Source organism: Lampetra planeri, chromosome 76 (genome assembly GCF_965212315.1).
Source record: "Lampetra planeri chromosome 76, kcLamPlan1.2.h2, whole genome shotgun sequence".
Classification (NCBI taxonomy): Eukaryota; Metazoa; Chordata; class Hyperoartia; order Petromyzontiformes; family Petromyzontidae; genus Lampetra; species Lampetra planeri.
The window spans coordinates 986,554-1,009,203 of NC_136181.1; the positions used below are offsets into that span (position 1 = coordinate 986,554).

The following is a 22,650-nucleotide window of genomic DNA, read 5'->3' on the forward strand; positions in this document are numbered from 1 at the left end:
AGGCTTCGACACAGAGGCGTCGTTTTCAGAAGCGACCTGGCTATCAGAAATAAAATATCGACGAAGTGGGCTATCATGCAGACAATTATGGTAGCTAAATACTCTAAACGCACGTCTCTAAATGAGGAGGGAAAAACCGGATGACGCGGAGAAAAATCCACACGACCATGGGGAGTATATGCAAACTCCAAATATGCAGGCGTTCAGATCAAGATCGAACTCACGACTTTCTGTATACCAGGTGAGGTAGTTAACATCTCGCCACTGTGGTGCCCCCGCTAATACGTTCCAGAGATGCTCGTGAATATCACATTTCGCGGACAATGAGATTGACCTGCGGAACCCCCCCCCCCCATGTTTAAAAATGAATAATCTACAATAAGTGCTTTATTAGGTATTACATACTTGCATATTATCACTTCATACTATCTCTCATTGCTAAATATCATCACTTTCTCACGTCACATTATCCCTCATCACTTTATCTTAACACTTTCTATTTCGATGCAAGTCGTGTAGAAACTTTCGTGACTGCAGGAATTCATATTCTTTGGTTATTTCGGTAAAGTCACGTAGATAGAATTGTTTTTTCTTTTTCATCATTATTATTCTATGTACGTGACTTTACCGAAAGAACCAAAGAGTATAAATTCAGACCTTATTGGTTACCTAGTGCCCTTATAAATCTCAACGTTAATCCTGCACAGTCCCATTAACAAGGGAGAAACACAAATAGCCAAAAGTTTTTTTGCCCGTACTGAAACGGCTGTATGCCGTATGGACCTGAAAACTCAATTTCCCTGGACAAGAATATGGGTAAACCACATGGGTTGACAGGAATGAAATAGTCATCAGGATGCTATGAACTGCATCCCCAGCCAATGCTCACCCAAAGCAGGAGACCACTCAGGCCCCATTCTCCTGCCCTCTCACCCCGGATTTTGGCAGGAAACCAACATCAGATTCACAGCGGTTAGACTGGCTGAGGTAAAAGTTTTACTTCTTTGTGTTCAGGCACGTGAAATAAAGTCACTGGTTAGAGTAAATGCACTCTACTATGAGGCAGGGAGCAGTGGGATGATGTTACAGCTTGCATGGACAAAGTTGTGTGATTAAGAATTTAACATAACTTTGGGATTCTGAGGTAAATCTCAAATAACATACGACGGATTTTTTGTAAATGTCAACATTCATATTCTTAGGTTTTTTCGGTAAAGTCACGTAGGTAAAAAATTAAAATTAATAAAAGTAAAATAAAATAAAAAATCACGACATTCGGAGGCAACACAAGCTTCCGTCTTCAGGTGGAACCGTCACAGCCACGACAGCTGTATCAAGTAAATGAGAGATTACAAGAGCTACCACTCCGTATTTATAATGGTTGAAGAGGGGGAAGGCCCAAGTATGGCACCCTTTTTTATTAATATGGTAAGGTGAGGCTTAAGACTAAGAATAGACTGCATAACAAAAGACTGAGCCTTTGTTATGGAGAGGTGTTGTTTGTGACTACGCCTAGCCTACATAACAAAAGTGTGAAAAAAGAAAAAACTAAACTTGGTAAAACAAAACTGGCTGTCTATCAATAACCTGTAATAGTTGTCTGTCAAATAAGATGGTCCAAATAAGTGTAGTTAAATCTTTTTTGCATGGTTAATCACATCTTTCCAATGATTACTCAGTTTGTAACCATCATCACGGTTGAAATTATGTCTGTGTTTGTATATTTGTATGGCTTCGTGTACAAACCTTTGATGGTAACCATGAGGTTTGCAGAGCACCTTGGTCTCAGTTCTGCCGTGCTTCAGATCTGACTTGTGCTCGCGGACACGATCAGAAACATGACGTTTCGTTTCCCCAATGTAGCAATCACCACAACTGCAACTCAGTTTGTAGACTCCAGGATACTGTAAGTCAGGAACGACATCCTTCACAGATGGAATCAGATCACGGATGTTATGCACTGTACTGAATCGGACTTGGATGTTATGTTTATTTAGAATTTTGGACATCTTTTTGGTCACGCCTGCTATGTATTGTAACATGATAGTTTTGGTCGGAGTTTCATGTGGCTGTTTCTGTATGGTGGGAGAAACAGCTTGGTAGATGGTGCGGTCAGAGTATCCGTTCATCCTGAGGGCCCGATGTACATGTCTTAATTCACCGGCCAGGTAGTGTTGGTCAGAAATGCCATGGACTCTGAGGTATACCGTTTTGATGAGAGAATTCTTTTGAGATGGGTGGTGGTGGGAATCCGGTTTCAAGTAGGAATCTGTGTGGGTGGCTTTCCTGAACACAGAATGTCCCAAGGATTCGTCAGGTCTCCTCTCAAACAGAATATCCAAGAATGGTAGTTTACCATATTTCTCCACTTCCATGGTGAATCTGATGGATGGGTGTCTGGAATTGATGTGGTCCAAGAAGTGGTTCAATGCTGAGAGGCCATGTGGCCAGATGACGAAAGTGTCATCCACATACCTCTTCCACAGGGAAGGACGCAGGGTGGATGTCTGGATGGCGTCTGATTCAAACTTCTTCCATGAACATGTTGGCTATAACTGGTGATAAGGGGGAGCCCATAGGGGTACCCTCATTCTGTTTGTAGAAGGTGCCATTCCAGGTAAAATAGGTGTTGGTGAGGCAATGCCTAACCAGCGCAGGTAATCAGAATTCAATCCATGTTGGACTAAGTCCTCAATTATTGTTAGGGTGTCCGGTACTGGAACTTTGGTAAACAAAGATACTACATCAAAACTGACGAGGATGTCATCAGGAGATAGTACCATGTCCTTAACCATAGAGACTAATTGGGTTGAGTTGAGTATTGCCGAAGAGGTCTTGCCTGTGAAGGGAAGCAGAGTATCTGATAGAAACTGGGCTAGTTTGTAGGTAGGAGAGTTTATCGTTGACACGATGGGTCGTAGCGGGGTTCCTTCTTTATGGATCACGTTACCATACATAGCAGGCGTGACCAAAAAGATCTCCAAAATTCTAAACAAACATAAGATCCAAGTCCGATTCAGTACAGTGCATAAAATCCGTGATCTGATTCCATCTGTGAAGGATGTCGTTCCTGACTTACAGTATCCTGGAGTCTACGAACTGAGTTGCAGTTGTGGTGATTGCTACATTGGAGAAACGAAACGTCATGTTTCTGATCGTGTCCGCGAGCACAAGTCAGATCTGAAACACGGCAGAACTGATTCTTCGGCCGTTGCCGATCATTGCTACAACTCTGTGGGCTCTCATGAAATTGTCTTTTCCGAGACCAAGGTGCTCTGCAAACCTCCTGGCTACCATCAAAGGTTTGTACACGAAGCCATACAAATATACAAACACAGACATAATTTCAACTGTGATGATGGTTACAAACTGAGTAATCATTGGAAAGATGTGATTAACCATGCAAAACAGATTTAACTACACTTATTTGGACCATCTTATTTGACAGACAACTATTACAGGTTATTGATAGACAGCCAGTTTTGTTTTACCAGGTTTATTATTTTATTTTTTCACACTTTTGTTATGTAGGCTAGGCGTAGTCACAAACCGCACCTCTCCATAACAAAGGCTCAGTCTTTTGTTATGCAGTCTATTCTTAGTCTTAAGCCTCACCTTACCATATTAATAAAAAAAGGGTGCCGTACTTGGGCCTTCCCCCTCTTCAACCATTATAAATACGGAGTGGTAGCTCTTGTAATCTCTCATTTACTTGATACAGCTGTCGTGGCTGTGACGGTTCCACCTGAAGACAGAAGCTTGTGTTGCCTCTGAAACGTCGTGATTTTTATTTTTCTTTTATTTTACTTTTATTAATTTTAATTTTAATTTTTTACCTTCGTGACTTTACCGAAAAAACGAATATGAATCATTGCAGTCACGAAAGCTTCAAATCTATGTCAACATTCATTGTAATATCGTTTAGGTTAATCTCAAAACTCGTTTGTAAATGTGACAAGAATAAAAAATAGATGATAGGTAAACATTTTGTATTAACATTATTGACATGAATACATACAGTATTGAAAACTGTTATAAAGTCTATAAGAGGATATTAAAGATTGAATAGGTATATTTCAGCATTCAGATTTAACATAGTTACGTAGCGTACATGATTCTAAAAACTCGTTTGTAAGTTTGCATATGATTGAAAGCAAATATGATGGGGATATATGCTGTAATTAACGTTTTGAGGGAAATCATTAATTTCCTTAAAGAGATATAAAGCACAATAATATTTTAACAATCATATAATATATAATAGTATATAATATAGATGTAATATCGTTGAGGACTCTTGGACGCCGGGGTTGGAGGCACACGTATTTATTCCGCGTCAGTTGGCACAATCACGGACATACAACATTGGAGGGGGTATCGGCCCCCTCACCCGGCTAGCTGGGGATACACTTGCTAGCTATGCCTAACCTACCTCCTAGTCCTCCACTAACGGGCTAGGGGAGGCTATCTGGCCCGACACTGGTAAGTCGGGCTTACGGTACCCGGAGTCCCAGAGCACTGGCTCTGGCTCTCGGGACCACACCGCTGGCTCGGTCCTGTGCGGCCCTGATAAGGGCGGCGATCCAGGGGAGTCCAGGGCCCTATCTAGACGATCTTCGGTCTTCACTGGTTTAGCTTAACATATCTCCCCGAGCCCTCCGGCTCATCCCCTTTTATACCAAACCCCCCGCTGAGGGGTGGGGCCCCGGGGGATCCCAGCTTCGAGTCAGCCCCCCAGGCTGCCCGATGCGGACGTCGCTGGGAGCACCTGCCCGTGCACCGACATAGCCACGCCCACTGTGTTTCTTTCCCATTAGATCCCATTGTATACAGCCCCTCCGTAACACCCCTACATCACCCCCCCCTGTACAGCTCGCAGCCGTCCCGGCTGCAAAAAACAACAATAAAAGTGTATTTACCCCTTGAACCCGCGTGTGCCTCACAATTTTTTTCAACAATAACAAGAACACCAACAAGAACCGCAACAGCAAGAAGAGAATTAACCCGGCGCACCCCCCCCCCCCCCCGAATAAATACGAATACCGTACGAGCACCCTATATCCAATATGTAGGAGAACACACCACACACACAACACACAATGAACACAACATATGTACATTTCTCCGGCCGTCACAAAAGTCTGCGCATTTTTGCGCGCGTTCTTGCAGCGGGCCCGTCACATGGGGCAACCCCGGATGGCGGACTGTCGGGTGGCAACTGTCCGTCTCCGAGTGAGTGTCTTTTTGATGCCGCGAGACCCTCGGCATCCCCAGGAGGGGTTGTCGGGCGTGAGTCCGTCACTCCTGGTGCAACTGGGGGCGGGACAGCCGGCAACACATTAGGTGAGAGCAGCGGAGACGGACCCTGTGAGTCAGTCGACCCCCCACATGTTTGGCCACGCGTGTGTGAAGTGGGAATTCGTACCGCAACGAAGGGTTTTAATCTGGACGGGTGCACAAACCACCGGCACGTCCTCCATTTGATGCGTACGCACTGAGGCCGCAAAACCTCAACCACTTCCCCGCCACGGCCGCACCAGTTTAGAGGAGGTTGCAAGTGGTACCTGTGGACAGTGCAGCCATGCCTTGTCCCCCGGCTTCCACTGCAGCACGTGCGCCCGACCCAGTCTGAGTCTCTCATTAGCTTTCTGACGGAGGTAGGAATTTTGCATGGCAGCATCCCGTGCCTCTGTTAATTTAGCAAGATTAAATTTACCCTGCGGCGCGGGGATCTGCAGCTGGGCCCGAACAGGCGGGTCAGGTTCGCGGCCATACATCAGGAAGAAGGGGGAAAATCCCGTTGCCGCATGCTGCCAAGACCCCTTCAATTTGCAGGTCCCAATCGGTCTGTGAGTCCGAAACCTGCTGTGACAACATCGACGTGATGGTTCGATGCAGACGCTCGACCATCCCGTCAGTTTGCGGGTGATACGGGGAGGTACGAATTTTTTTCGTGCCCAGGAGCTCACAGACTTGTTGGAGTAGTTTGCCGGAAAAATTTTTGCCCTGGTCGGTCAGCAGCCGCTCCGGAGCACCTTTGTCCAGGACGTATCCCTGGACAAAGGCCTCCACGATGGCTGCTGCCGACTGGTTGGCAAGGGGCCAGGCCATAGGCCAGCGCGTAAAGTACTCCACACCGGTCAACAAATATCTATTGCCCCTGGGGGTGGCGGGGAATGGGCCCAGAATATCCAGCGCGACAAGCTCGTTGACTCTGGAGACTTTGATAGATTGCAAAGGCGGGTTAGACTCCTGTGCTGGTGGTTTCCGTTGCGCACACCGAGGGCATGACCCCAACAGATCCGCGAAATCCCTTGTCATGCCCGGCCAAAAAAAATCAAGCTGGAGCAAGGCGAGGGTCTTTTGGGTCCCCAGGTGGAGGAGGCGCTCATGAGCGGCCCACACCACCTTACCCCGCAACCCAGAAGGGACCACCAGCCAGTGTCGATGGGATCTCCCGTCCCAATGCATTAGCATACCCTGGACCATTTCCCATGAGTCGGCATCACCCCTCCCCCGCCCAGCACCCCCGACGCGACGACGCAACGCGAGGAGGGAGGTATCCTCCATCTGGAGGCGCCCCCATTCAGTGGCAGGCAACCCCAACAGGGAATCTTTTCCCTGTTGTGCGATCGAATTCGTCATTGACGCTGCGTCGTCGGCGGCCGCCAATACCGGAACGGATATCTGACCCGGAGGCCTGCAACGTCCCGACCCCAGGAGGCATGCGCATTCGGAGGTGGTTGGCATGCGCGACAGAGCATCCGCATTGGTGTGGCGAACGCCCTTATGGTACGTAGTTTCAAAATCAAAGTCCTGGAGAATCTCCAACCATCGAGACAATTGTCCCGATGGTTGTTGAACTCACAGGGCGTACTGTAGTGCCGCATGATCTGTACGGACGGTGAAACGCCGACCGTACAGATACGGGCGGTACTGTTGGATGAAATTGACAATTGCCAACAGTTCCGGACGGGTGACACAATATCTTTGCTCCGCTGGAGATAACACCCGACTACCGTACGCGACTACCCGTTCTACGCCGTCAACCACCTAGGAAAGCACGCCCCCAATACCCGTGTTGCTCGCATCGGTGTCGAGCAAAAAGGGTTCAGAAAAATCGGGGTAAACCAAGGGAGGAGCTTTTACCAGAGCGTCCCGAAGGGAGCGAAAAGCAGCCTACTCCTCCTGTCCTCAATGAAACCGGACCCCCTTTGACGTCAAAGCGTGTAGGGGCTTCGCAATTGTCGCAAAATCCGCGACAAACCGTCGGTAATACGACGCGAATCCAACGAAACTCCTGACCTCTCCCACAGAGGTGGGAGTCGGCCAGGAGCTGACGCACTGCGTTTTGGCGGGATCGGTAGCAATACCTGAGCGTCCGACGATAAGTCCCAAATAACGCACAGATTCGCGTAACAGATGACATTTTTGGGGTTTAAATTTCAAATTAGCAGCCCGCATTTTGAGGAAAACTGCCCGCAACCTCTGGAGATGTTCGTCAAATGTTTTGCTAAAGACGATAACGTCATCCAAATAAATCAAGCACGAGTCCCATTGCAATCCAGCCAAAACCAATTCCATCAATCGCTGGAAAGTTGCCGGCGCTGAGTGGAGTCCCATCGGCAACCGGTTGAATTGGAACAGGCCGTGCGGTGTACGGAATGCAGTTTTAGGCTTTGAATCATCGTCCAGAAGAAACTGCCAGAATCCCAAAAGCAAATCCAATGTGGAGAAGAATCGCGCTCCCGCCAAGGCGTCAAGCGATTCGTCCATCCGTGGGAGCGGGTATGTGTCGGCAACAGAAATTTTGTTGAGGCGACGAAAATCGACGCAAAAACGCAACGAGCCATCCTGTTATTAAACCAGGACGATCGGCGCTCCCCAAGGGCTGGTAGAGGGAGAAATTATGTCGGCGGCAAACATGTCATCAACGGCCAATTTGACATGGTCCTTTTCGGCGGGACTTAACCGAAAAGGATTTTGGCGTATTGGCGCGCTGTCACCTGAATCAATATGGTGACGCAGCAGATGAGTACAGCCCAAATCGAATTTGTTCCGACTGAAAACGTCGAAAAATTCACGCAGCACTGTTTTAAGCTTTTGACGCTCTAAATCCGACAGGTCCGTCGATCCCGCACAAAGCGCCTCGAGCCACCCTTCATCGCTGTCCGAATGTGGTCGCGGCAGAGGGACAGTGCTTACGTGATTCGCGACGGGTTCCTCACAGGGCACCGGCGTTGCGTGAGCAAGCACGGTCCCCTGTGGAACCACCACCGTCTGCGACCCCACATTGAGGACCGCGATGAAAGGATCCCCGTCCCCTTTAACGATGGTCTGGGCCGGAATTAAATGAGGTCCGCTAACCCCGGCCCTAGACGGCCCCAGCAGAACCCCCTGGTCCCCAATGCCTTTAGCGAAGGGCCGACGAAGTTTAAGAGGCACCAACATTTGTGCCCCCGGCGGTACGCGTACCGTTCTCTCGACGAACGCCGGTACCGTCGCGAACGCCGTCCGACCCGCAGCGGGGGACGGCAGAAACGCCATGCGTCGGCCCGACGGGAGCTCAATGCAGCCCTGGTCGATCAAAATACGAATCGGCATTTTGCCCAGGAAGTCCGTCCCCAGCAGGCACGGAACCGCCAGCGAGGAGGAAACAAAAATCGGGCCAGATAATTTGATATCACCGATACAAATTTGCGCTCGAATTTGTCCAATGATGCCAAGTGAGCCCCCGTTAGCAGCATAGAATGGAACGTTAACGGGCAGCAAAGGACGGCTCTGGACAGGAAGAATGTTGTAAATTAGTTCTGAAATGATGGTCGCCGATGCTCCCGTATCGACCAGGATGCGCACCTCAACCCCGTCAATGTGCCCCACAACGGCTGACGACCCCGACGATGCGGCCACAACGCGATGGGCCAACACGGACCACTGGCTGGGTTCGATATGAGTCCCCACAGTGGTGCGTGTTGGCGCGACGGTGTGCAATGTCGGCCCCCCGTTCGCTGCGGTGTGCGAGTGTGTGACGGGTGTGTGCGTGGGCCAAACATGAGGGGTGCCGCGACTCGCCGGGTTATGTTGATGGAGCTTGGGAGGAGGGCCGGCGTCCTGTCGAGGCGTCGTCCCGCGCTGCCGAGGAGAGCGGCACCCCGAGGCGACATGGCCCCGGATGCCGCAATTGTAACAGCGCGGGAGCACTGGCGACGACGATGGATGGTCGAGGCGGCTTGACCCATCCCGGCCCGCCCGTACTCCCCGTTCTCTGCTGCAGTTGACGATCGACGGCGCAAATTTCCTCCGCCGGGAGTGTGGCTGCAGCCACAGCACGCCCGGTCGCTGCCTTGCTGGCCTTCCGTCGCTGCGAGAGTAGGTTGGCGTGGAGGAGTCGTGCAGCCTGGAGGGAACACATTTCTGCGTCGTCCTGTGCCACGACGACGATGTCTAAGTCGTCCGCCAGCAGGAGGATCTTCTCGGTTACCATAGCGTCCACGCCTTCATCGTCCATTCGTGGGAAGGCCGTCTTTGCCAGTGCCAGAAGACTCGTACGATACGCCAGGGGCGACTCCTTTGCACCTCGCTGGCGATCATAAAAGAGCTGCCTGCAGTCCGACGGTGGTCCGTAGACTGCAGCCAGCAGCTGCAGTGCCATCTGCAGCGTGGAGCGTTTGTCCTTCGATGCCGATGTAAGAGTGGCGAGGGCGTCGCTGTCGAGGAGCGCCGGCAGCTCGCGGAGAGCCTCGGCATCTGTCCACTGCGCCATTTCCTGGTGCGCGAGGAAGCGCCGCTGGAAGCCGCCCCAGTCGCCATCCTCGCCAACAAACTCCTTGAGTGGAGGTAGCCGTTGGTGCAACGCAGCGGCCGCCGTGGAAGGTCGCTCTCCGTTGTCACCGTCACTCTGCTCGGCTTCGGCGCGAACGACGGATGGCATCTCCGGTCGCACCAGTGGTGACGCTCTGTCCGCTGGTGATGACGCGGCAGCCACTGTACGTCCGACGTCAGGCTCAGGCCGGCCACGCCCTCAGCAGCTGCTGCGGCGATGGCGGGAGATTCGAAGTTGGACTAGCAGCGTCGAAATGGCAGGAAGGCGCACTGGTCGTCGGCTGTCGCCGCCCCGTGGCGGTCCACCAGCCCCCAGCCGTGTGATCTGGTCCAGCGTGGCGGCAGCAGCGTACAGCAGCTCCGCCAGTTTTGCGTGAGCCTGCCGCAGTCCATCTGTCGACGGATCTCCCCCATCCCAATGTTGCGGTGTGGATGCATCCGGCCCCGGCTGCTCGATGCCTTCTTCAGCCGTCTCGTGCTCCACAACTGCATCGGTGTCCTCAGCCTCCGGTATCCCGGCTCGAGCTGTCCGGCGCGTGTCCATGTTCGTGGTTGTTCACTTCTGTCACCAGATGTAATATCGTTGAGGACTCTTGGACGCCGGGGTTGGAGGCACATGTATTTATTCCGCGTCAGTTGGCACAATCACGGACATACAACATTGGAGGGGGTATCGGCCCCCTCACCCGGCTAGCTGGGGATACACTTGCTAGCTATGCCTAACCTACCTCCTAGTCCTCCACTAACGGGCTAGGGGAGGCTATCTGGCCCGACACTGGTAAGTCGGGCTTACGGTACCCGGAGTCCCAGAGCACTGGCTCTGGCTCTCGGGACCACGCCGCTGGCTCGGTCCTGTGCGGCCCTGATAAGGGCGGCGATCCAGGGGAGTCCAGGGCCCTATCTAGACGATCTTCGGTCTTCACTGGTTTAGCTTAACATATCTCCCCGAGCCCTCCGGCTCATCCCCTTTTATACCAAACCCCCCGCTGAGGGGTGGGGCCCCGGGGGATCCCAGCTACGAGTCAGCCCCCCAGGCTGCCCGATGCGGACGTCGCTGGGAGCACCTGCCCGTGCACCGACATAGCCACGCCCACTGTGTTTCTTTCCCATTAGATCCCATTGTATACAGCCCCTCCGTAACACCCCTACATATATAACAATAATATAATATACCATTAAGTTGAATGAATTAGACCAGACCAGAAAATAATTTGTAAAATGTTTATTTTATTAAAAGTGACTGCTGTAATCATTTACATAATTAACTACTCCATGAGAGTAAAGTACTGTAGTTATTGTAAAAGGGTTTAATTAATGTGCTACGTGGTGTTGATTTTAGGTTATTGTTAGTGTTTAATATGTTACATGCTGTTGAGTGTTGAATGTCAGTAATTATATTGTTGTTATTTATATTAAACAGTGGGTTGATAAATAAATCAATATCAGATTGACAGCAGCGATGTTGTTAAACAGTGCCGGATTATCCTAGTAGCAAAAGTAGTTACAAATGCTACGAGCCCCGCACTCTCAAGGGTCCCGCGATAAATTATTTCAAGCTATCAATTATGTCTTCTTGGTTCTTTCGGCAAAGTCACGTAGAAGGGAAGTAATAAAATAATAAAAATAAAACATAATAAAATAATTCTCACGACGTTTCGGCCACAACGCAAGCATCCGTCCTCAGGTGAAAACCAGGTCTGTCGGGGAGACAGCGTCTGAATGAAACAGCACACGAGCTTGGAGCATATATATAAGCTGGTTGGAAGGGGGGGGAAAGGGCACTTCGACAAAATAATTTGCATATCAAGAGGAATTTAGAATATTTATGGGAAATGCAGGAATGTGATTAGTACTACATTTGCCCGTGCATTATGCAGGACTAGCAGCATCAAAGGGAGGGGATATGGGAAATGCAGGTATGTGAATAGTACTAATTATGCCCGTGCATTATGCAGGATTAGCAGCATCAAAGGGAGGGGATAGGGGTAGCATTAATAAAGGGAAGGAGTGTTAATAGTATGTAGCTGCAGTAACTAAAACTAACACGTAAACAACTAAAGTATAAACTACATAGTATCATCAGTATACTAACTATACTCTACAATAAGCTGAGTTACTAACAGTAAGTAATACATTACAATTCTACGTCGTAAAAATTATATAATATGCTTCCATCTAAACTTTATTCTCTTACATCACACGAGTCTACACCGTACTATATACTGCCATAGACAAACCCAACATTAAATTATATACTGTATTGCTATAAACCACCCTAAACCTTATACATTGTAATATAACACTATGTATTATTCTACCCACCCTAATGTATATCGCACTGCTATATATACACTATACAATTACGATACTATATATGACTTTGAACATTGTATTAAGCATATAAATGTTATACTATTTGTTATTATACATTGTACCATTGACCGTCGTGTCAATGGGTGAGTTGTGGGAGGAAACTTGCAGCGGAGCAAAAAATCCATTCCCTGCGGAGAATACAATGCCAGTGAGTGGAACGCGGTCTGAAAGTCACCGTAAACGTGAACACAATCAGTTAAGATCCGAAATGGTTTATTACGTCATACCAATGATTGCTAAGCCAGAATCCATCTTCTCGGTTGAAATTGTCTCTGTGTTTGTATATGTGGATCGCCTCATGCAGCTACATACTATTAACACTCCTTCCCTTTATTAATGCTACCCCTATCCCCTCCCTTTGATGCTGCTCGTCCTACATAATGCACGGGCATATGTAGTACTAATCACATTCCTGCATTTCCCATAAATATGCTAAATTCCTCTTGATATGCAAATTCTTTTGTCGAAGCGCCCTTTCCCCCCCCTTCCAACCCAGCTTATGTATATGCTGCAAGCTCATGTGCTGTTTCATTCAGACGCTGTCTCCCCGACAGACCTGGTTTTCACCTGAGGACGGCTGCTTGCGTTGTGGCCGAAACGTCGTGAGAATTATTTTATTATGTTTTATTTTTATTATTTTATTACTTCCCTTCTACGTGACTTTACCGAAAGAACCAATAAGATGAATCCCTGCAGTCACGAAAGCTTTAAATCGAAATTCTGGTTCAGTGATTCTACACTTGCTCTATTACTATAGTACTAGACCGCCTTCAACTTTTATGAACGACTGGGTGTTTAAGGTTAGCGATTTGTGGTAGTATCTGGCTGTATAGCAAATGCAAAAATACAATTACTTCGCTATGCAAGTTAAACATGTTTTAATATTTCCGTGTTTTTTTTTATTTAGGGCCCCTTTATAACATATGCTACACGCCCCGCTCTAGCTTAATCGGGCACTGTTGCTAAGCAGTGAGGCAGTGAGAAACGGGCTGCAGTAAAAGTGTTACTTCTTGTGTACAGGAGCTGAGGGTTCGAGCGGGAATCACGGATTAAGAGAAACCCACCTGCAAGAAGTCTCCACGTCCATTGTGTGCCCATTGACATCCAAATTCACCGATTTTCTTTATTTTTAAACACTTCATGTGGACGTATGCTTTACGGTATCAAGTGCTACACATGCACAAGTCGCGTTTTCTAAAACGTCTCTTGCGTCAATTCACGACGGATTCAGATGAACCACTGGTGGAAATTATGTTTTTGCTTATTTCTTTGAAAAATACAAAAGCAGCTTAAGCAAAATACCCTTGATCACCAAAAAATTTAGAGTTGACATTTATTAAAATGCGACGGGTTTTGCGTGTATGTATCTTTGTCTTTGTCCAGCGCTGCTCGCAAAGATCAAAGTAGAAAAGACAGCAAACGTGGACACGGAGTTCATGTCCATGTATTTTGAAAGTGAGAGGAGGTCTGGTGGAGGAGACATCACAACGGTCGAGGAGGAGGATAAATACTGGGTGATTACATTTGCAGATCCATCAGGTAACTGAGACGCGTCCTGCACATTCATAGTGATTTGGATACGCTAAGGTTAGTTTCAGATTTCTAAAATGCATGTTTATACTTTTAGTGGTAGAGCGTTTACACTGTAACAGTAATACTATCGCTGGATAGACTCGGCTAACACTTGTCAACAAAAGATGGCTTAATCCTGCAATCTAACCATTGCCCACACATGTGTAATGGGTTCGATGGACGTGGCCACACTCGACTTGGAGGCAACACTATTTATTAACACATAACAGCAACGTGAACACTATACATAACTTTGATTAATTTTAATTTTTTACCTAAGAATATGAATCCTTGCAGTCATGAAAGCTTCAAATCTAGAACCATACATAAGGTGGTGACCACCTTCCTAACACTCGGGGAACACTACACAGCGTGACCCAGGGCAGGTGACGGCTGCCTGGTCACGAACGACGATCAGAGACTTGAGGACTTCTCATGGCTTCTTCATCCCGGAGTAGAACAGCCCCGCTCCCCGTTCACACCCCGCTTCTAACCACTCCGGCGTGGCCGGCTCCGCCTCAGGCCACACCCTCCTTCTCAATCCTTCGGGAAGGTCCAGGCACCCAACCACGTGACCCCCAAGCTTCCCGCTGAGGCCCCTGGCCCCCCTCTATCCAGTCACGTGTCCTGTTGGGTCCAAGCGGAGTGCCTCGGCCTGACACGACCCCCGTGACACCCGCCGACAGCCCACATACCGAGCCGACACGGTAGTGACGTAATATGTCCCTACGCTCGTACAGTCCCGACATAGTAGTGACGTCATATGTCACTACACATGTATAGCCATTTTAAATCGAATTACGTCGTAAATTACATTCTAAAATAAATATTACGCTCCAAATTAAAGTAATAACAAAAATACCTCATAGTAACCGAATGGATCAACAGGTCACATTAACTCTGCCAGTGTGATCTACCAATTTTAATAACATTGCTATGCTGGTGTTCAATGTGCTATTAATATTGACCCCCCTTTTTTCCTCCTGATGACAATCGCTTGTGTTGCGATGAAACGTCGTAGTTTTTTGCTTATTTTATTATTTTGAACCTAAGTGACTTTACCAAAAGACCCAAAGAATATGAATTCCTGCAGTCACGAAAGCTTTAAGTCAAGATATTAATATTAAACTTTTAAGGACCGTGGTCAGTGCGTCGTACGCTTTCAGATCTGCTTCTGCGGCCGCCTGGTCCGCTCTTCCTCCAAATATTCGGAAGCTACTGGAGATATGAACTTTAAAATCTACTAACTTAAAAACTCATGTTTTTAGAACTGCTTTTTGTGTTTAGTTTGTTGTCTCCCGTGCACGATTTGCTATGTATGGTTTCAAAGAAGTTCAAAATAAATACATACATGATCTATCGATTTTAATAACTTTGCCATGCCGATGTTCAATGTGCTATTAACATTATATATTTTGTTTATTAGTGGCTGAACGGGTACTAAAGCAGAAGCACATCATCAGGGGCACTGAAGTAGTGTGCTCTGAATTTGTGGTCACATCCGCAAAGCCAAAAGTGGAATCTCTGGACCCGTGGAGGGTTTTGCTCAGTGGCTTTGAAGGACCAGAGGACAAAGACACCTTGAAAATGTACATTGAAAACTGCAGTGGCATAGAGGAGTTCAATATAGAAGACACTGACAATGAACATTATAAAATTGTAACTTTCTTCACTGAAATCGGTAAGTTAAACATATTGAGAGAGTAATGTGCATTGTGATCACTGATATGATTGAGAATTATTTGAGTTATTTTATTAGATATCAAATCAAAGAGAAATCAAGATGACACGTATGCATGCATTTTCTGTAAAACTGCCCAACAAGTATGGAAAAGTAATAATGGGTGTTTACCCTTTTTTGCAAAAAGGTATCCCATAGATATAACTGCTCAACCAGAGCTATACATGCTCTGATACTTGCATTGTATTTGTAGTGACATCGCTATATGTCAACATGCTGGGTGCAGTGCCGGCCCAAGAGGGGCACAGCATGTCGTGTAGCGACATCACGGATACGACTGGTGTGGGTGTAGTACCGGCCCTAGAGGGGTCTGGTGAGTGCTGAATGATAGCGCTAGATGGCACCATGCTTTGCGTGCAGAGCTGACCCTACAGGACAGGCCATGGCATTCTGGTTGACCCAGGAGGACACGTGACCAGTAAAGTCTACAAAGGGGCCCCAAGAAGGGGCTAGGGGTGGTCACGTGATTGGGACCCAGATCCTTCCCGAGAATTCTAGAAGGTGGACGTGGCCAAGGGCGGAGCCGGCCAAGCCACAGAAAATATAAGCCGGGTACCGAGATGAATCTCTGGGTTTTACAGTTTTTCCCTCTGCATTGAGATTATGTAGATTTTGCTGCTATAAATGTCAACATAGGCCACTTTGTTGAGCTCTCATTTGTTGCCAGGTCGCTTATGAAAAAAAATACCTCAGTTCTAAAGGAATGAGTTTTCAATCTAGATTTAAAAGTGTATAACTCCAGGAAGAACATTCCAGACGGCCTCAAAAGCGCATCTGAAAGTGTGCGATGTGGTGACCGTCTTTGTTCGATGGTTAGCAAAAAGCTCCTGCTGTGAGGATGACCGGAGTAGATGTGATGATGGTTTATGCTCCTTATAGTGCTTGCCATTTGTGGCAAGCACTATGTGTGAGATGAGTGCCGAGGTTCTGAAAGAATAATGGACACGATGGATTTGTGTTGAGGTGCAATTCAAAAATAAAGTGTACACACACATACAAGAAATGGAGAGTGACTCAGCATCCTTTAGCGCAATACCAAGGGCAGAAGTTTAGTAGAATTAGTTAACCAAAGAAGGTGGGAGGGGCTGATAATTTCCGACCCAGGAATTCATCCTTATTTTTCCCGTAAGGTTTTTTTTTTGTGGAACACGGTTTTGCCCAACATGGCATGTTCCAGGAATGTAATCCTCCTCGTTCGGCGAGGTCTGCCTGTATTTCCTTGATTGGCTAAGCCTCACAATTGACACTGGTTACATTACGCTAAATACAATGCATATAATAATTATTGGAGATGTGTAAACAATATTTATGTTGTACTCCCCCTTTCTCTGTCTCTCTGCAGACATACAGCGATTCATCAGCCGCTGTGAGACAAAGGCTCATATAAAAACTAAGATCAAGGCAGTGCAACTTCCAGTCACGAAGATCGTACGGATTGAGAATCTACCAGAGGAGGTTGCTGAGGAAGATCTCGAGATGCATTTTGATCGAAAACATGTCAAAGTGGAAAGGGTGGAAATTAGCACTGCAGACAGCACGGCAATGATATACTTGAGCAGTTTGCCAGGTAAACATACGTAGAAAAAACCTCTTTGCCTTCACGCTTACTGTTGCATACTTAACGTACAAACTGCTTCGTTATATACATTACGCAACTAAAAACATACAAAATATATGAAATAAAATGATAGCTTCTAATAACAATCCGCTGAGGAGATAATGGTAAGAGCAATGAGTGAACCTGCTAGGTCAGGGGTTGGAAACCTTTGGCTGCCCCTTATGGCTCTTTGGCTGCCCCCCCACCCCATTGTGGCTGTTTGGCTGCCGAAACCCTTGCGGGTAGCTATTAAAAAAAAAAAAATTTCGGTTCTTTAAACTCTGAATCAGGCGGTGGGCAACATGGGGCTCTTTAAGGACTGCTGCTTCATGGCGATATTTATTATGGACCACCGTCTCGTATTCACCATACAGTGCATTGCGACTCTTGAAAATATTGATGGGATATTTTTATCGAATTCGAAAAAAATATTTTTTTCTTGGTATTTTGGTTGCCGACCCCCCTGGATTGTAAAATAGAGCCAAATGACACCTCCTTGTCTACCTTCATGAGGGATAATCACTGATGCAAGCTGACATAAAGTTGGACAACCAGCAATTTACAGATTTTTTTTAGCATAGTGCCAATCAAAAGTTAACATTTAACTTATTTCAAACCTAAAATATTATTAGATCTTAATCTAAGTGCTAATAATAGATACAGATAACCTGATTTAAAAAATTACACGAAAACAGCATACTCTTTCAACATTTATTTATCCTCAAATGCTTCTCCATTGAATAACCACGTGTGAAAAAGTATGTGAACCTTTAGATTCAGTAACTGGCGACACCCCCTTTAGCAGCAAATGACTGCAACTAAGGGTTTCCAATAACTGTTGGTCAGTCTCAAATTGGATTTGAGGAATTTTGGCTCATTCCTTCTGACAGAACTCCTTCAACTCGGTGACATTTGAGGGTTGCCTTGCATGGACAGCTCGCTTCAGGTCCTGCCACACAACATTTCGATGGGGTTTAGGTCCAGACTTTGACTAGGCCATTGTAAAATGTGTAATTTCTTCTTCTGCAGCCATACTTTTGTAGATTTGTTTGTATGTTTAGGATCATTGTCTTTCTGAAAGACTCATTTTTGGTTCAGCATCAGCCTACGAACAGATGGCCTGACATTCTCTAGAATATTCTTATACAATGCAGAATTCATGGTTGTGTCCATGATGGCAAGTCCATAGGCAGCAGAGCAGCTCCAAACCATCACATTCCCACCACCACGCTTGGCGATTGGGATGAGGTGTTTCTGTTCAAAAGCAGTGTTTGGTTTTCGCCAAACATAACGTTTATCATTGAGGCCAATAAGTTCTACATTTGACTCGTCTGTCCAGAGAACATTGTTCCAGAAGTCTTGTGGATCATCGATGTGCTCTTTGGCGAACTTCAGACAGGCAGCAAGGTTATTTTTGGAGAGCAGTGGTGTTCTCCTTGCTATCCTTCCATGAACACCATTCTTGGTCAATCTTTTTTCTGATAGTTGAGACATAAACACTCACATTAGCCATGGCAAGAGTGGCCTGCAGATCTTTGGATGTTTCTCTGGGGTGCTTTGTTACTTCCTTGATCATTTTCAGGTTTGTTCTTGGAGAGATTTTGGTAGGGCGACTGCTCCTGGCTAGAGTTACTGTGGCCTTGAACTTTCACCATTTGTTGAATATTTGTCTAACAGTGGATTGGTGGATCCTCAAATCCTTAAAAATGGTAGTTGTAATCCTTTCCAGACTGATTAGCGTACATTTTCTGAGGTCCTCAGAGGTTTAATTTGATCGTGGCATGACTTGTTTCCACACACCTGTATGGTGAAGACCAACCTCACAACATTTCGGATAGTTATATAGGGTGGGGCTTCTCAAACTTACCCTTAAAGATCTACCTAATAATTTAAACACCTGATTCCAATTATTCCCTTAATTGAGTTAATGAAACCAGGGCTTCACTTACTTTTTCACATACCCTGAACCTCAATCATTGTTTGTTTAATTCATACATCATTTTGTTACAAAAAGACATAGAATTGGTTAATATAAACCCTATTGGATATCTAATAAAATACCAGTTTTTATTGAAGAAGGCTATCATGTAAAATCTATGGAATTTCCTTAATTATCATTGGGGTTCACACCCTTTTTCTCGGAACTGTGTACATCCATTATGTTGAAAATGTAATTTGTTTACAATAACATGCACGATTGCTTCACACGTCAAATATCTTCCCCAGTAAGACTTTTATGAAGGCATTTTATTAATGTAAAAACCAATTTGGCTTTGACCAATATTTTTCTGATAACAATTTAATTAACTTGGAATTCCAATGTTGGTCTTGGGCTTGTATAATTCAAAAGCGTCATATGTGTATTTTGCAGACGATCCCTCTATCCAATAAATGGCATTGATCATTTCTTAATGATGATATCATCGCCATATACAACATGGACACTGATTGCTGATATAAGTTTATAAATATTGCAATTCTAACGATTACAAATGTATGTTTCACTGTTAATACAGATGTCGAAAAGATCCTCAAGATAAAATGGCGTTACAAAAATAGATCATTACTCATCCATCGCTACTATCAGAAGTATGCGTTGGCGGTGGTCCCATGGGATGGAGAGGGAATGAAGCTACCGGATGCTCAGACTCTCAAAGTAGACGCACACGTGATGGAATTTGTTGTGAAGCATCCAGGCGAGTTTAATGAACATTTGAAGCAGAATAAAGCTACTTTTCATTGGCCCACCCAAGGCTCGAAGGAACTTTTAACAATCGAACCAGACATGTCTGAAAGTGAATTGCATTACGTTGTGCAAAAAAATTGGCCAAAAACTATACAGGAAGAAATGAAAAAAATTTTCGATAAATATTCCCACTTATCTGCGAAAGTGGATTCACGGATATTTGATGATTTGTCATCGAGTCTTCTCAAAGACCAAAAGGACACAATTGAGATTACTTTGGACAAGTTAAACAGTCAATTGCATCTTGTCGGTCTAAAATCAGAGGTCAACATTGTGATGGAACAACTCCCGGCTTTACAAGATAAATTAATTTGTAAGTTTGAAAAAAGCCAAAACAATAAGCAAATGCAACTAGTTGTCAAACAGAGACAATTTGATTTGATAAAACAGAATGGTTTTGACAAGCACATGGGGCACAAATTCCCAGACATGAAGATACAGCTGGACTTTGGAAAGAGAGCGGTGGTTCTAGAAGGGCCTAAAGATGACTGTACAGAAATGTATAACAAGCTTGTCGAGCTGACGATGCAGTTTTCTGAGAAGATTTGGGAGGCTTCTCCAAAACGTAAATCTTTCCTCCTTCGCATGAACCATGACGATTTCGTTCAAAATACATTCATTAAACAGGGAATAGAGGCCACTATTGGAGAACTGGGAGGTGATATCATGGTTATTGGTGCAAGTGATGAAGATCTGATAGCAGCAGTTAGAGCTCTTGAGCATGCAATTACAGAAACTGTCGTCAAATTTGAACATAATTTTGACATAAAGCAACACTACACAGATTGGAAATATTTCATGGGAAGTCTGAATAACAGTGGCGATGTTTCTGTTGCTGGAGCAGATGATATATCGTTTGAAATACATTGTGATAAGCAGGAGGGGAGGGAAGCAGTCATTGTAGGGTTGAGAGGTGTCACTGATGACGTGGGGGAAAAAATTAAACAATTCATTTCTGATTACTCAACAGAAACCGTGTTTATACCGTTACAATCAAAGGGGGTCCAGCATTACGTTGAGAAATTCTGTGATGTTTCCAATCAAATACCAGCTATTACTAAGATAAACAAAGAAGAAAGCGATGAAACAATTGGCTACACGGTTACTCTCAAGGTGAAAGACAAAGATGAAGTTATCAAATATTTTGAAGGCCTCTCCACGAGCATTGTGTCGAAAAGGAAGTGCATTAAAAAACCTGGAGGTGCAAAATTTTTACACGAAAGGGGCACAATATTTCTAGACAGCTTGGAGGTGACACACAAGGCCATCATTATTCTAGACCCACCTGAAGACCAGCAGCAGCAGAGATCCCAGGCTAAGGTCCTACACAAGACGTATATGAATGGAATAGCAGTATCCGTACAGAAAGGGAAAATGCAACTTCAACGTGTGGCCGTCATGGTCAATACTGTGGACACGCATCTGAAGAGTGTTGGTTGCCTATCTAAGACGCTGGTGGACGTGGGTGGCCAGATCATTCAGACCGAGAGAGATAATAAGGTGGCCTCAAACAGAGGGCCCTTTCGCATGGGAGACACAGTACTTACGGGCGCTGGAGCACTGCCTTGCAAGTTCCTGATCAACGTAGTCGGCGTCAAATGGAATGATGATCAGCCACCAACTCCACAATTGAACGCCTTGAAAAATTCAGTGGTTCGAAGTCTTGAGATCGCCGTGAAAAACAAATGCAAATCTATCGCCATCCCTGCCCTTAGCTCCGAGGCACACTTTGGTTTCCCGTTGCCTTTATGCTGTCAAACAATTATGATGGCAGTCAAGGAATTCTGTGATAGCCACGCGCGGAAGGAAACTTCCATGACCAACATCCAGCTGACTACCACAGATGATGATACGGCGGTGGCCATGACGCAATATTTAAGAGTCTTTCTCGGTGAGGAGAATCCACGTTCATTTGGTAGCAGTTTATTCTTCACTACTGAGAATGAAGAACGAGTACGAGAAGAACCTCACTATGAAGCTAAAGCAAAGCCCCGTGACTTCCCTTACAGTGTAAAGGAAAATACGTCATTTCGTTATGAGTCCTTACAACGCAAAAAAAATACGGTGAGAAATATGGTCACATGCCATTAATTAGTTGAAAAAAAGCGTCCCATACTCTTACTCTTATTATTAATGCTGCATGGTGAAGATAAATGAACTTAGTATTTTGCAAACTTATATTACTGTTACGATTACAAAGGGATCACACCAAGGCTTTTGAGATGAATTGACTTAGGGTATATATTTTATAAATGTTCATGCATTATTAATTAATGCATCATTTGTATTATATATAGCTATTAGCTTTACTAACCGGCTTTGCCCGGGACTTGGATCCTTGTCTTGGATTAATTTCATATTCCCTTATATTTCACTGAAAAACCCTGAACAAAATTGATGCTTGCAAGAAAGAAAAAAGCCGAAACAAATATATTTAACTAAATCGGATGTTTTTCACTCAAGGAAATTCAACCCTAACCCACTTTATACGTAAGGTTGATTTTGGCAACTCGGGAAGGGAATGACGTGGCGAGCTTAAAATAGATGCGTTCACTTAGAAATTCCAGACAGCACAAGCTGTGCAAATTTCATGACGTCAAAGCTCAGCGTTCGAGAGCTTTTGCTGCTTCACACAAACAGATGTATTTTCTGCTTTATATTTAAGATAGCAGTTGTACCCGTTCTTCGCACGGATTTGTATTGAATCTCCGAGAAGCCAATGGCTTCATTGGCCAGGAGCGAAGCACCATCTAAAATCTCCTGGCATGCTGTTAACAGCTCTAGAACTACGGCGCGCGA

The 22,650-nt window shown here is 45.7% G+C and overlaps 1 protein-coding gene across 2 annotated transcripts in view; it reads left to right on the forward strand.

The window, feature by feature from the left end:
* The window catches only part of LOC144737982 (protein mono-ADP-ribosyltransferase PARP14-like), a 96,570-nt gene that overhangs the window by 14,747 nt on the left and 59,173 nt on the right, over nt 1-22,650 (forward strand). Inside the window, exons 4-7 of one of the 2 annotated variants that reach the window (XM_078620900.1) lie at nt 13,579-13,734; nt 15,194-15,448; nt 16,851-17,075; nt 19,622-21,915. In XM_078620900.1, the coding sequence (XP_078477026.1) occupies nt 13,579-13,734; nt 15,194-15,448; nt 16,851-17,075; nt 19,622-21,915 (2,930 nt within the window). The remainder of the gene's footprint in view (nt 1-13,578; nt 13,735-15,193; nt 15,449-16,850; nt 17,076-19,621; nt 21,916-22,650) is intronic. The other variant, XM_078620901.1, reaches the window with a different exon arrangement.